General features: G+C 38.6%; 1 protein-coding gene across 2 annotated transcripts in view; it reads right to left on the reverse strand.

The window, feature by feature from the left end:
- Positions 1-1,648: 1,648 nt before the first annotated feature.
- RPS6KA6 (ribosomal protein S6 kinase A6) overlaps positions 1,649-16,047 on the reverse strand; it is a gene marked incomplete at both ends in the record, with an annotated part of 37,827 nt that continues 23,428 nt past the window's right edge. The window contains 14 exons of one of the 2 annotated variants that reach the window (XM_084269138.1): positions 1,649-1,774; positions 2,661-2,801; positions 4,695-4,812; positions 6,466-6,542; positions 6,956-7,113; positions 7,876-8,038; positions 8,696-8,785; positions 9,333-9,458; positions 10,238-10,362; positions 11,647-11,749; positions 13,231-13,295; positions 13,738-13,826; positions 14,934-15,004; positions 15,834-15,976. In XM_084269138.1, the coding sequence (XP_084125264.1) occupies positions 1,649-1,774; positions 2,661-2,801; positions 4,695-4,812; positions 6,466-6,542; positions 6,956-7,113; positions 7,876-8,038; positions 8,696-8,785; positions 9,333-9,458; positions 10,238-10,362; positions 11,647-11,749; positions 13,231-13,295; positions 13,738-13,826; positions 14,934-15,004; positions 15,834-15,976 (1,595 nt within the window). The remainder of the gene's footprint in view (positions 1,775-2,660; positions 2,802-4,694; positions 4,813-6,465; positions 6,543-6,955; positions 7,114-7,875; positions 8,039-8,695; positions 8,786-9,332; positions 9,459-10,237; positions 10,363-11,646; positions 11,750-13,230; positions 13,296-13,737; positions 13,827-14,933; positions 15,005-15,833; positions 15,977-16,047) is intronic. The other variant, XM_084269139.1, reaches the window with a different exon arrangement.

Consider the following 16,047-nt stretch of genomic DNA (forward strand, 5'->3'; position numbering starts at 1 on the left):
AAAGCTGAGGCCCTACTGTCACTCTCAGTGTTGGGCCAGAATTTTCCTGAAAACTTTTTTTCCTGTCTCAAAACGCTGAGTTCTGCTCTCACTGGTGCCTTGTAACTACCAAAGCTACTGAAACTGGAAATTAAGTGATGGTAAATCAGTTTGAAATACACTTGATGTTTGTGAGCAGTTAGAGAACCCAAATGACCAGTCTAACAGTCACTAACAGAACTAATATTTAAAATGCTTATCATCCTGCCATGACAGCACAATTGCACAGCGGCATCTACAGCTTTTGAGCTCATCATCTCTCAATGTGTTAGTTCCCAGGCTACTAGCAGTTAGTACTGGTTTTGAGTCAGAAAACCAAGATAATTCTGGGCCTGGAATTCATTTCCTCTCCATCACAGCAGTTAAGAAACAGCTGAAAGTCCTAACACTGAGACAGAAAGGGCGTGCAAGCACTGGCAACAGGATATTGTCAGTAATTTGTCCATAATCATGAAATTTCTTGGTCAGAATTCCTTTACCTGGGCACACTGCAAGGCTTATTTGTTTTCCCAAGCTACCCCTACAGTTAGGCAAAGAGAATTTTGCATTTATGTTCTGTAATATTTGTACATGCTGCGAGAGATTCAGATAGAAGCAACGTCCTATTAAAAATAAAAACAAATAAATAAAAAAGAAAATCCACGTGCCAAATTTGTTATAATAAAGTGTCAGCTTGTCTTATATGCCAAACTTAATATTGGGTATATTCAGTGGAAATGACTGCCAAGGAAACAGTAACAGGGTTGCTGTACAAATGGATAGACAATATAAATAAGAAAATGACTGTATTTCATAATGCTTAGAGTGGTACCAATCAATGCTTCTTAGATCCTTAATGTTGACAGTTCATACACATACTTACTTCCTCCAGCTCAGTGCAGGACAGAATACTATTTGTGGCATCAACTAGGCATGTTAATTTTCCTGTAACGAGGCCGTTGGTTAGCCAGCAGCATTTCTTTTGGGTCACAAGAGATCAAATTAAGTTTATGAGTAAAGTGCAGGATCTTACACATCCCTTTTGTTTGTATTTTCACATAAACTTACCGGTTACTGGCACCATGCAAACACAGACCTTCCCAATTAACACTAATGCATTTAACACCGGCACAATACATTAGTCAGCTTTTGATAATAGTAATGAACAAGTTAAATCAATTAAGTTGAATGAATTAAGTGCCCAATTACAAAATTACGAACTTGTCCTTCACAACAGGGGTCTAAAGGTGTGAAGAAAAGAAACCTTACACTGACACTTTATGTACAACTTCGTCATTGGCAACGGTCCCCTAAACCATTTCTTAAATGAACCCAGCAAAACTATACAGAACGTGAAATAATATTTGCAACAGATTTCTTAAGGACAGTGTAGAGAAATTCATCATGGTGTACCTGATGTTTAAATTAATTTAACAGATACAGCCTGTAAAACAACACAGTATGAACCTGTGGATTTTTTTCTTCTTATCTTTTTTAAAAAAGGACTTTTACAGAATTCAAGTAGTGTAGCAGGAAACCATAGATGCCTTTTCATCACAGGTCAGGCAAAAGAGAGCCACTTATTGGATTTTTCCCCTCGCTTCTTGTTTGCTAAGGTGTCCCAGTGGATCTATAAGTCCGTTGATGTTAGCTTTTTCATGCTCCGTCGCTGAGCTAAACTTGAGGCTGCAACAGGCTCTAACACTGGCTGAAATGTCTTGTGATTCAGTGCAGAATATGTAGCAGCCATGGCTCCCTAGGGAACAAGGAAAAATACAAAAAGGCTGTAAAGGTCATTTTTATCAGAAAATAAAGCCAGTGAATTCTAAATTCTTAATTAACCCAGAAAAATCCCTAGGACTTCTGGCAGGTCACGCAGACTTAAGTTTGTTTTGGAAAAAAAAACCAAACGTATTTATTGCCAGCTCCTTCAGGTTTCTAAGCACAAATATCTGACACTTTGTTCTCTTTACCATGTATTTTTCTTTTACATACTTGAGATGCAGGAATAACCTTTTAATGTGCATCAGAATTAGTACCTTCCAAGCATCATTATCCTCAATTTACCAAATGCAGCCCTTTAAAAGGCTATTCAGGTCCCAACTTAGGAACACAACACAATTAGGCCTTGCTATGACAGGTCCTTGCTCTTGAATCCAGACCAAAGTCAACTTAAAAGCTGGCTGCATGCAGTACAGTGTTTTTGTGTTGCAGGGCAGAAGCACAAGTAGAGAAACACAGATATAATACTGGTGGAAAAACTGTAATGTAGTTTGTTAATTTACATTAGGAAAGCACAGTGTGAGCCAGCCAGAAATGAATCTCAAAACATTTCCCGAATAAGAATGTTACAAGGTCTGTGCAAGGCTCAGGCTGAGATAGCCTTATCAGGTTCCTATATACCCAAGGCTGCCTTAATCTTTGAAGCCAAAACATCCAGAAAAACCCCTTTCTTCACACACAGGTTAAACAATCCAGTTTACCAATAATTTGCCTGCTGATGTAACTTAAATACGTATGTACCAGAGAGAACAAAAGCAAGCTCATTCTTTTCTTAAAAAAAAAAAACCCAAGAGTTCTGTTTGTAGTTTTAAATGCTATTCCACTAGCTCAAGCAATGCTCAGTCGTCAGGTGGTTTTACCTTTACTAGATGTGGTGCATCTTGCCTGTTGAGCTGATAATGTGGCAACTGGTCCCTACAGGCTATCCACGAGTGTTTTAACACTTGCTCTGCTGTATACCGCTGATGTGGATCTACGTGAAGCATGTGTGATAACAAGTCCTAGATAAAAACAAAAGTTAAAGCAATCTTAATACAGACTTTAAAGCAGTAATTTGAGTAGCAATGAAACAAGTACCCTATGTGGCAGGGATTAACACAATGCAGACACACACAAATCAGCAGATAAATCGGATCATTCTGTGCCCTGACACCGCGGAAGCCTGAAAACAATGTGTTGTACTATTTAATCAGTCTAACAGAGCCAGCCTTTATTGTTAAGGAACCTACTGTTGCTTGTGCATTTCATTTCACTGTGTTACTAATATGATCTTTAAAAGACTAGAAATCCTATTAAAAGATAGCAGATTTTATGGAAGAAAGTGATCATTTGCAAACATTTCTCTTCATTCATGCTACACATTTGGGGTGTGCTGGCTACACAGTACAATTTAATTTATATATAGTGATATACCAATTAGGTTTTTTTCCTCTTCAAGGAATTATATGAAGAATAAAGCCACCAGAAATGGACAGTTGGTTTTGCCAGTTTAGAAGCATTAGCAATAAGCTACTAATTACAACGTTGGTCAGAAGAAGAGCTGGGTAGGAAGGACACAGAATAGAAATGGGAATAGCTTGAAAGAAACCAAAACACGAACATGCTGACAGAATGTTCCCTTTGTTTTAGGTACAAAATGTTAAGCATTCTTAAATATACAGAAGTGAATTACTTGTGCTAAGACAGCATCAGCCAACAAGTATTCTGAATCACTCCCACTGAAGTGAACAAACAGTGCAGTTCCAAAGGATTAGGAAAAAGATTTAATATTAATGCCAAGCTTTATAAAAGGTAACAGTAGTGACTAAGATATCTATGGACCAGGCTGACACCAAACCCAGAGAACACAGACAGCAACTGATGAGAGATGCTGTCTTCAAATAAAAAGGACAGCTGCATAATCAAGGTGATTGAGACTTTTGGCAAGATATCTAGATGTGTTTGGTTGTTGAAGAACTAGTTTAATTGCTAGAAGTACTAACAAAGACAAAAGACCTGATGACTTCAGCATTGACCAGAGTTTAAGAAATTTCACTGCAAAGGAAGTCAATGCAAGACTGGTTAGCTACTAGAACTAACAGCTAACTGTAAAAAAAGTTATCCTTCCATTTAAGGAATCCTACAAACATCCAATTTTGGTCCAATAAAAACTTAGGAAAGCCTACATTGGGACCGATCTCATTTACAATCTTTCAGTGACCTAAGGAAGAGGGAACACACACTGACAAGTTTGTAGTGGGGCACATGAGGCACAGGTAAAGAGCTAATGAGTTCAAGGGCAGAGCAGCCATCCAAGGCACCTAGGCAGGATGGAATAGTGGGCTCACCAGAGCCCTACAAAATTCATCAAGGGCAAATGTGAAGTCCTGCACTTGGAAAGGAAGAAATCCTTACTGAGGTACAGGGTGGGGATTGACTGGCTGGGGACCAGCTTTGCTGAGAACAACCAGGAGGTTCTGGTTGACAAGCTGAACCTGAACAGCCAGCAAGACCTGGCATCCAAGGTGGCTGACAGCATCTTGGGCAAGCAGAGTGAAGGAGGTCACTGGCCGTGCTGACTAAAGGAACACAAAGGCACAGAGACAGAGAACGAAGTAAAACATGAGATGCTGTGGCTTGAAATTAAGAGCAGCTTTTTCCTCATTACACTAGCCAAGCAACAGAAAAGCCTTCCCAGGCAAGTCAGTCAGTCTCCACCCTTGGAGATTTCCAAAAATGAGACTGAATAACACCCTGAGCTACCTGGTCAGATCTCATGGCTAGCCCTGCTTTGAGCACAACCTTGCCCTAGATGACCTAACAGCAAACTACAGTGTTTGTCTAGTCTATTTTATAGAGTCCGGTAAATGTTCATTTGAATTGCACAAATATATAACAACAAAACACATTTACACCTTTGCTGCATCTGAAACAGTGTCCCAGTTGCCTCCACTTAAAGAGAATTTTCCACTGCCTATCCGTACCAGGATCTCCTCTGGAGTATCATTAGGACCATTGGCAAATGGTGTATAGCTGTTGAAAGAAAAAACACACCACCATGTTATAGATAAGTTGCAAAAAACTGGTAAAGTCTTGTGTATCACTGATTAGATATCCCACTGCTGACAGAAACACACTAGATATGGTTTTGAAGAAGAAATGCTAATATATGAAATATTTAATAATATTATTTGCTCTTCGTCATAGTTGTGGTTAATCAAGGAGATTAAGTGGGAAACAGACTAAAAAGATGTCTTAAATTAGTATCTTAATAATGCATTCAAATCAGCACAGACTTTCAAGTTTAATAGCAGTGAATCATTAACACAGATTATGCTAGATTACCAGGGCATGTACAGTAATCCAAACCTGGAACAGCACCCTAAGCCAATAAAAGCCCAGAGTAATGCCATGTTTAGGGTATGTGCATTTAACTAGGCAGGCAATGAGCACAAGGTGCACACACCTACCATTCAGGGAAAAGCTACGAGAAAATCTTCGTGATTGTTTTTCCTTAAGTGCATTTGGGAAGGTTAAACCCCAAGATCATTGTTTCTTGAGGCTGCTAACAGGGTTTCCCCTAAATCTGGCTTACTTCCTACAAATCCTGCTGGAATGAACTCGAAAGAACTTAACCTGCAAATCTGAAACATGGTGTGAATCACTTTGAACAACACAGAGTATTACAATGTTCTGGCACCTCCTATGATCACAGGCTACTACCAAATTAGTCTTAACTATAGAACCCAAATCTTACTTTGATTAAGTAGTTACATCATAATAAACCCTTAGATTTCAAATTAGTTTGCAAACAGTGATAATTAGGCTTAAACAATTCTGTCTTGGTACTTTGAAACCTCTGCATAGAAGGAGGATCAACCAGGATCATCAACAGATGTTTAGGAACTATCCCAGCCACTGGCTTGCAGTTGATGATCTTAAGAGGAACGAAATGGAAAGATGTGGATTCAGGCTGATCCAACTCTTTTCCCATGCTTTTGGCCTACCATACCTTCTGTTCAGACAGTTTCTCAAGTGTGTAGGCAGTATACTGCCCAATACCTGCATGCCTGCACCTAAATCATTCAGAACCTGAGCAGTGAGAACAGAATCATAGTGTTGGTGGTGACTTTACAGACAGAACTACAAATGCAGAGTTTCTAATGGTATTGATCTGTGAGAAAAAACATATCCACTATTTTTCTGGTAAAGCAGAATTTAGAAAACATTTTGTCATACACCCACTAGTGCTTCACGGTGCTTAATGAAGGTTTCAAGGTTTCAAAACCTTAAGAGATTACAAGCCAGGGTGTTTTACAAAAGGGCCAGGAGTCAAGCCTGTGGCAGAAGATACAAGGAAGCGACTACAAGGGTGGGGAGGACAAGAGGCAGGAGGAGTAAAAAGAAAACTACCACATACTTTCACAGACTGAACTCTCTCCTGGAAACTGGGCAGAGGCTTTGGCATCCCCCAGTCATGCACTATAAAAGAGAGAAGCCTTGAACCTACTGGTAAGATAAGACAAGATTTATGTACATATTTACTTCAGGCTTCTTGTTCCAGTTGTGTCCTTGTCTTTCTGTGTTCAAATCCATGAGGTAATACCTTGCAATTTTAATGAAAGCATGGATTCAGGCAGCATGCTGGAATTTAGGTAAACAAAAAAGCTAAGAAATATTTCTCACCCTGCCAACATTGTGTACAGAAGAACACCCAAGCTCCATATGTCACAAGCAGCATCATATCCCTGTCTCATGAGGACCTAGAAGACAATGAGTGTTAAAGGCTTTTCAGGTATTAAAAAAAACCCTAAACAAACCCCAAATCAATACCACTGTGCAGCATAAGGAAGGGATCCCAGGATCAATCCCAGGATAATTTCAGAGGTTTGATTATTTTTCAATGTACATGTTACAGTAACTATCAAGTAGTATGGCTTGCTACCAGAACATCACTTCTTAGGACTCTTAACAGGCTAACATCTTATTTTTAAGGTTGGATTCTGGTATTTTTACAGCAGGTTTATTATAAACATATGCACCAGTGTTTATTAAGTATGTATAATTATACTTAGGGAAAAGTAGCAGAATTTTTCTTTTTTTATGACACTACTTAAAAGCTGAAGTACTCAATGCATGAAAACCAGCACAGAAAACAAAGAGCAGTTTAAAATACCTCTGGTGCCACGAAGTTTGCAGTGTAGCATGGAGTTAGAAGTAGTCCATTTTCTCCTCGAAGTTGTTTTGCAAAGCCAAAATCACAAATCCTGATAGAGTCAGCATTATTGGAATCATCCGTATATAAAATATTACTGGGTTTAAGGTCTCGATGCACTACCTTTAAACAAAGAAATTTTAACAAGAATTCAAGAGTTGTATGTACATTTGTTCATACATAATTTGCAATTAATAAAAACTATTCTCTAGATTAACACACTTATTAACAGTTCTACACAATTATAAAACTTTCATGGAAAAACAAGTTTGGTTGAACTAACATCATAAAAAAAGCCTGCTGGCTCACAGCACAACTGTAACTAACATAAGTATGGATAAAAAGCATAAAAGAACAAATATCTGCTGTTTCATAAACTAAAAGTAGAGTCAAAAGGGCCCACCAGAATAGCAGGATGGGCCATTTAGATTATTTACCTCTGCCATAAAACCACTCAGAAATCTTCTTCCCTTCTGCCATAAAACCAAGTCAACCAAAGCATGTAACAAAAGGGATTTGTTAATTCTAAGAGCAGGGAAGGAAGCAGTGTCAGAAATCACAGAATCATAGGGGTTGGAAGGGACCTCGAGAGATCATCGGGCCCAACCCCCTGCCAAAGCAGCTCCCCAGCTCATATTGCACAGGTCGGTGTCCAGACAGGGCTGGAATATCTCCAGAGGAGACTCCACACCCCCTGGGCAGCCTGTCCCAGGGCTCCCTCACCCTCACCGGGCAAAAGTTCTTCCCCATGTTGGTGCGGAACTTCCTGTGCTCCAACTTGCAGCCATTGCCCCTTGTCCTGTCTCCACAGACACTGAAAAGGGGCTGCCCATTTCCCCCTGCATCCCATACTTCAGATATTTATAAATGTTAATAATCACTCACCCCTTGGCAGTGCAGGTAGTCCACAGTCTTAGTTATGGTGTATAATACAGCACTAGCCTCTCGTTCTGAGAAGAACTTCTGCCTGAGAATTCTGTCGAGCAGCTCTCCTCCTTTCATGAGTTCAGTGACCAGGTATATGAATCTACCATCATCGTACACCTGATGAGAAGTTTAACACATGCATATGTATATAAACAAACACTATCTATTAAAAGAGATCATCTATAGATTATACATCGTGTTAAGTGACAGTTGTAGACTAGACTGTGCAGCTACTCACTCATAAAGCACAAAGAGTAGGGACCGTCAAATTTAATTCTGCAATTCAGAAGCCTTAAAGCTTGAAGTGTGAGACAGCTGGTGTGTCGTTTTGTGAGACACTGAGGTAAGCAATTGTTAATTCATGACTCGGAATCAAATTTTTTAGTCTAGGAACTTCTGCCCTAAGAAGAGAATCCCTACTAGTCCTTACTGCTCTCCTCTCTGCGGACATTTTTTTAACTGCTGGCACCTTGCACACACAGGACATCACACAACTGCTTTTTCAGATTACCAGCACGTTAGCTACTCATTTGAAATAAGAAGAAATACAGCATGTCTAACCTTTATCTAATTTCTCACTTCAACTCCATTAAACAACCTTTAGAAAAAGTTACTATCACAGGACAACGGCTTATTTTTAAATACTCAACACTATGCACTGCTCTCCTGTTATATCTTGCTATGTAAAAGAAACTTAAATATTGATGTAGGGAGTTTGAGACGTATTACTGACTACTGCACATTCAGAGGTAGAAGAGAAAAAGAGGTACGTACATCCTTTAGAGTAATAATATTTGGATGTTGTCCATAACGCATGAGAATCTCAATTTCTTCTGAAGGATCCCTCTTGCTTTTATCTATTATCTGCAACATGAAAAACACCTTGGTTAAAACCTTTATTAAATAGAAATTGTTTTCTATTTATATTCTCACTTCAACAACAGAATAAAAAATATTCTAGACTTCATTACTTCTTACTAATCATGACTAATTCATCTTCCAGCTTCACATCCCACTGGTTATTCATATCTTGCTCTCTCCTTGCTCGAAGTTAAAATTATATTGTTAATGCTGTTTATTCTACTTCAGCACACAAGGAAACACAACAGACTATCTGAAGCACCACTACTTCTCTGTGGATAAGATCTTCTGAATCTTATTTTATTCCAGGTGCTCTCATCATCATACAGTATTTTCAGGCTTCAAGACTGTAATTGCAAAGCCAGTTCCTCAAGGCCATAACTTTACCCACAAAAAGAAGCCAATATGTAATTTCAACAAAGGAACAAAACGTTGGTTTTCATTTGTCATGGCATATAAACAGTTATGCTCACTGGAAAATTGATGCATCTAAATGTACAGATCTATTACACAATCTCAGAAGTGTCACAGTGAAATTTCTTCAGATTACCTTTACAGCAAACTCCATGTTTGTGGCTACGTGTACGCATCGCTTGCAAACAGAGTAGGAACCAACACCAATATCCTCCTTCAGCTCATACACATCAGTAAACTGCGCGCTGTTGCCATGAAGTTGCTTTAACACACAAACACATACAAGCTGTCATCTAAAGCAACAAGATGTTCTTTGCTATGCTACTGTTTCTAACAACAAAAGTTTCTTTTGTCAATGTTTTCTCTTCCCAATTCTGTCTGGGAAGGCAGCAGGCCTGCCAGCAGCCTGACTCTCCTCACAGACACAGGCCCTGACAATAACCTTAAGCTCCCGAGGCAGCAAAGTTACTAATGCTGAGAGGATTCTGGTAACCACATTCTCAAAACACAGAGGCCTTGAAGACAGGGGTACAAACTGCCCTAAACCAAGGAGTTATGGGAAGGTATTCGGGAGTAAGTGAACATGTCAAGAACCAGCCATAATAGATGGTCATAAGAACAGGTGTGCGGATGCTTTTGGACAGCGAAGGTAAACTAACAATGTTTAGCTGTAAGATATGCTTATCAGAACTCGTTATAATTACTAACCAATCAGTTTGGTGTGAACAGTGTGTGCAGCCAGTTAGCAGTCTTTTAGCTTGCCATGTTCGCAGTAACAAATGTATATAACCTGTGTGATTTCACCCAAAATTCATCTAAAATTCATATCTAATTGCATGTTGCCCATCGCTGATCTCTGCACAACTCTACTTCCAGAACACCAGCAACTTGCTTTTTAAATTTTAAAAATATCCCATGGGAGCATCTTAACTCACATTTTCTAACAGTCTCCCCAACAAACCAGAACAGACTGTAAACACTAAATACTGGTCAATCTTTAGCATGTAAAAAAAAAAAGTTTCCCAAAAAATGAAGTGTTACCTGTACTATTGGCAGTATATTGGTGAGGGGTGATATTTTATGGTCTTCTGCAGTAGTCGTCGCGACAAAACTAAATCCTTTGAAGAGCTGATGTGCATTCGCACTAGGTGGGACTCCTGGAGAATCTGGTGGGATACAGAGTTAATTAGCATAGCTAGATCTTAGCAAGGCTATTTTATTCCAGAGAGATGTGTTGGAGGAAGCATTTTGAGAGAAGGGCAGCAAACAAGGGCAATGCCAGATGTTGACTAAGACTTCTAGGCAGTTATCTGTCTTCTATTTCAGTAAGAAACTCAAAACAATTATCCCTGGGTTTTATCTGAGATCACAAAATCATGCAGGAACTAATGTACAAATACATGTTTTAAGGAAGAAGTTTATCAAAGCACAGCACTACTCATAAGAAATAAAGATCAGAGCCTTGTGCTCAAGGAGTGCATTGCAAAGAGCAGCGCCCGCAGATTTTGCTACTTCAGCAGTTTACATGCTGCTGGCAAGGCAGAAGTGAGGCAATACAAGAACATTCAATTACCAATACTACTGAATATTTAGAATCAAATTTTTCCTCAGATTATATTATGTGCACCTTTGAATTCACCATTTAAGTTTCACAGTAAGCACAGCTTGATAATTCTGTGTAGCCTGCATAAACACAGACTTCTCCAAAGAAAGAAACAAGTGGTTTTAAAAGCTGGATGCAGCAGCAGAAAAACAATCACAAAAGAAACTCTGAAGTGAAAGTTAAAAGCATACTGAGCAGTAAGCATTTGTGCTTACTGTCTTTGTTTCGAAGTTCAGTTACTTGGAACTTTTCATAGTGAAAACACCTGAGGGATATTTTAAAGATTCATCTTCATGAACTACTGACCTAGTAGTACAGATAGCTCATCCAGTGTATGTTTTCCCCACCCTCCTCTACCTTTCAATCACCAGTTACTCAAGAGTAAAGTCAAATCCAGCATGGGCAGCGAGGGGAACAGCTCAGTGAAAAAAATGCTGCAATGCAATTTTAATAACTGTAATAATTAACAGCCTCAAGGACGTTACTGAAAGCACGTCATTTTCAGTGGAATACTCATCCTAAATAGTAACCCCTACTGGAATCAAATTTAGTTTACTTTTAGAATTACACTTTCCCCCCCTTCCCTAAACACTGTGTGTCTGGAAAACTAGAAATTTTAAGTCAGCCATTAATATTCCTGTTTTTTCTTTTGTGAATCAAAGTTTAGCAGAATATTTAAAAACCAGGAACCTGCTGAGGAGAAGGTACTCCTTCAAAGTACTGGAACCCTGCTGCACCCTTTCCTTTTAACTTTGTCACAGGCTTTTTCTCTTAGTAAGCTTGTTGTTAACATTAATTTGAGCCCTTGTCCCACGAACCTGACCAATTTCTAACCACACACAATTACCTTTTGGTGTTTTTGCTGTGAATTCTGGATCAAAACAAAAGGTATCTTCTGGCTTTCCTGATGCAGGTTTAAATGGGGGCTGGATTTCTCTTCTGAACAGTTTCTGAAGTAGAAGGACAAAGTCACATAATAAAGAATGAATAAAATTGCAATGGGTGTTGTGATTTTGTCAAGTCAAAGGAAAAGCAACTCAAGTGTTACTATTGTATTAAAACAATTTTCTGAAAGAGTAACTCATATATAGCAGGTAAAAAGCCACCTGTATATATGGAACAAGAGAATTATTCTATGCACCTCTGAACTGAAATGCTATAGGAAATATTGCCAAACAAGTCAAACACCATACAGCTTTTCCCTTATTCTTCTGAATCTCTCATCTACCAGACCCTCACTTTTCAAACTACAACAGCAGGCTGCTACTTATCACTAGTCTGGCTTATTCATTATTACTAACAGAGAACAACCTCAGCGCATCCTACCTTCAATCACCACCTCAGGACTGGTTCACTGCTACTCTCTCACCATCCCACCCAAAAGGAAGACAGGGAAATACAGTCCCAAAGACTTAACTGACAGACTTGCCCCTCTTTGTAAGGGTCTGCCAATTCTCAAAGCTCTATTCAAAGTTTTCCTAGTTCACTAAACTAAGCTGGGGGAAAAGACAGCAGAACAATGGCTCCTCCTTTTTTTCCTCCTTTACACATGCTTTAAAAAAATGCATAACCCAAACGATCTCATGTCAGCAATGAGTCCCATTTGCAGTTAAGGAAGAGAAAATTTCATGTCAAATGATGTAGAAGCCCCATGCAAAACTCAAGAAGTTCTAAGAACACTTTCTTGACATTTCTCTCATCCCTTCAGATCTGTTTTTTGGAGTTCTTTACATTTAATCTTCCTGTACAGGAATACGCAACAGATTTCAATTAAAAAAATACTAATATATCCAAGGAAGAACAATCTGAATTCATCCTAAAGAAGTAATGAGATACAGTGCAGAAGTGGTCATCAACATGACCATACTGAAATAAATACAAAGCACTGTCAAATAAAAAAAATAGGGGAAAAAGAAAAGGTTAAACTGCAGATCTAACTTCCTTGCTGGTATTTAGTTCAATAAATGGTTCAAAATTTAAGCAGGCAATCATGAACTTGAACAGACTTCTGACCATGTCAGAGCACCAGAGTCAATACTTCAACTGTGAATGGAGTATGACTGATAAAATAGAGTGTGTGGTGGCCAAGTAGAGAGAAGTCAGAGGGAATTAGAGTAACAGTGAGTTTGTGTTCCCCACATGGAAGCACTACACACTTACTGAAGAGAAGGCTTTTGCACACAGGGAACACCAACATTCTCTCCCAACTACAAATGCTCTAACAGACAAATTAAGCTTTAGAAAGCTGCAACTCTTAATTATTTAAAAAGAAATATTCCCTATACCACAAATACTGCAGCTCCAGATGCCAAGTAAGATTATAGCAGAAGCCAAAAGGTAAAGTCAGCAGTACTGCAGTGTTTATTGTGCCATATTCAGATGCTGCAAAACAGAAAAATTAGACAGCTTTATCATTCAGATTTTGACTTACATTCCAGTCAACAGTAGAAAAAAAAGGATGTCTCTTGATTTCTTCAACTCCATCTGAACCAGCTCCTGAACAAAGAAAATACAGTATTTTAAATACTTTTGAGTAGTTTTTGAAGAGCATTACACTAAAATTTAGTTAGTTTCTAAAAAAATTGCATAGACATGGTTGAGGGAACTGTAAATACAGAAATATTCCAAGGATGCAAAATTAAGTAGTTTATACCTCACCAGGGAAGCAAACCATACAAGAAGCCCATAACTACAGAGTCAATAGTCTTTGCTCTGACAGAGTCACAGTTTCGGCTCAGTGCTAAGTGTCACAGGTCCAAAAAAGTGACCATTCAGTAGCCAAACCCAGGAAGTCATGATCCAAACTAACACGAAATGGTATGTAAATCCAAATCTTACTGGCCCATCTGGAGCTTGAGAGTCTCTAGCTACTATTTTCTTTAAATAATCAATTTGACCCAACTATTTTTATTTCAAAGATCCAAATAAATGAACCAACCTAATCTATTTGATGGGTTCCTTTTAAACAACATCCTCAGAAGACTTTGTGCTTCAGGGCTGAGGAACTGAGGCATTCCAAGTTTTGCTCTAAACAAAAACAGAAAAGAAGCAAAGCATCTTACTAAAAATTGTCTACTTAGGTTTCATTGCACAATTTTATCTATCAACGATGTAGTCCAAAGTCTTGTGGTGTGTACTCGTTTCACTCAGTTTAAGTTTCACATTATAGGAGTGGTTTTCAAAAACACACACAAAACCCACCATACCAAAACCCCAAGTCCACCCAAGCCCTCAAAACAAGTAGACTAGAACTGTTCTCTCAGGAGTATGTACGTATTTTCAAAGGTATCTCCAAGTCACCAGTTAGTTACCACAAAAATACATCCACTAGAACTGAGGCCAGAACTCATCAAATCCCACAGTACTTGCCCTGAAGCGATTACTAATATTCCCCTTGAAGCAACAGCCTCAAGCAATGGCTCACTAAGCTATTAGACAAAAGCTTACTGATTTACCAACCTTATTTTATGAAAGGAATTATGCTAAGGCAAGAAATTCTTCAGCAGCAAGGCTAGGGATCTAATCCATCTGCTTTCACCATAAACATACTGAGGGGAAGTTAAGATGAGTTTCCCTCTCACCCCCTTCCCCACCACCCCCTCGAAAGGCCCAAGGCTCTGCATGTGGTCTGGAGGAACTTCTTTGTTAGCTAAGCACAAATAACGAGGAGAGCATATTTGCCCAACAACTTCACTTACTAATCACCAGTTTACCCAGTTTGTCCTGTCAGACAGCTTCTGTTGTAACTGGGGTAAGTTAATATGAAAAATGTGAGGACGTGAGTGCACTCTCTGTACACACACACACAAAGCAACACCTGATTAACTACTGCTTGCAAAGTAAGGTGTGCTGTAACACTGGCAGGAGAGCATAACCATACAAGAGGTATATAACATGCTGTTCTAAGTCACTGCTTTGTTTTATCTTTATTACATAGCTACAAAGAAAATAAAAAGTTCATCCCCCAAGACTTTAATTCCTGCAGTATGTGAACGGTCTGTGTTCTAAACCTTGCTGGGAAGGGGGCTTTGTTTTTTTATTCCTGTTCTAGCTTAATGCTCTTCAAGCACAAACAGTTAAGACATTTAAAAATTACATTTTCTGACTTTTCAAAAAGTAAGAAGATATACTTACTTCAGAATCATATTCATAGTTTCATTTCGATCTTTACCTTGAAATGGTAGCGTACCAGTAAGCATTTCAAACTGAAAAGAACAAATGTTAATCTAAATCAACATTTCTCTTCCCAATTGCTCAAATAAATTGTTAAGTACTGATCTGTTCCTTATCACTATATTAAACATACTGACTTGAGCTTTTAACAGATTATCCAAAGAGTTCACAAACCTAGAATTTTGTTTTCACTGGCACTTTACATGACAAAAGCCAGTGGGAAGTGTCATATAATGGATGCAGGAGTATTTTGCATCTGTAAGCATTCCTTTAAATAAAGTAATAATATTCCCTCCAAAACCTATCTCTAGAAGTTGTCATACCTTGAAAAAAGGCACTAACTACTTCTAAACCAGTACTTCACTTTTAATGTCAATATTCATATTTCAGCCTGATGCTTTAACCTATCACAGCAAAGGCACAATGCTGGCAGTTAGTGGCTTATTTCACTACTCCAGAACTCATTCAACAAGCTGAGTCTTAAAAAAGTGTAATTAATATTCCAATTGAACCAAGTTTTCAGACTTTTTTCTTTAACTCTCAAGTACCACACAAAATAAATACACAAACTGACGTTTCACAGTGATTACAACTGTTCTGTACTACTAACAAACTGCACCCAGGACCTTCGCAGCTCCCAGTAAGTTCTTACAGACGAAAATAATTTATTCAAATTATTTGCTATTTCAGTAGCAATTCAGTCACTAAATTCTCTCTTCCCCTTCCCCAAGCATTCATAACTAGAACCAAACACACTTACTCTAAACAAACTATTTCACATGAGACTATTTCCCATTCCACTTTAGACATACATCATGTATTTGTGACCTTAGGTAAGGTAAGCAACGAAGCATACAGTACCATGAGAACACCAAAGGACCACCAGTCAGCACTCTGGTTGTGCCCTCTCCTGTTTACTACTTCAGGTGCCATGTATTCTACAGTACCACAGAAAGAATAGGCCTTCTTCTCTTGATCTACTGATTCTTTGCTGAGTCCGAAGTCTACAACAACAGCATTACAAGAATATAGCCAGTAAAGAATTTTTTTGGTGTGGGGGAAGCAATATTGTATA

This window comes from Gallinula chloropus (assembly GCF_964237585.1).
Source record: "Gallinula chloropus genome assembly, chromosome: 11".
Taxonomy (NCBI): domain Eukaryota; kingdom Metazoa; phylum Chordata; class Aves; order Gruiformes; family Rallidae; genus Gallinula; species Gallinula chloropus.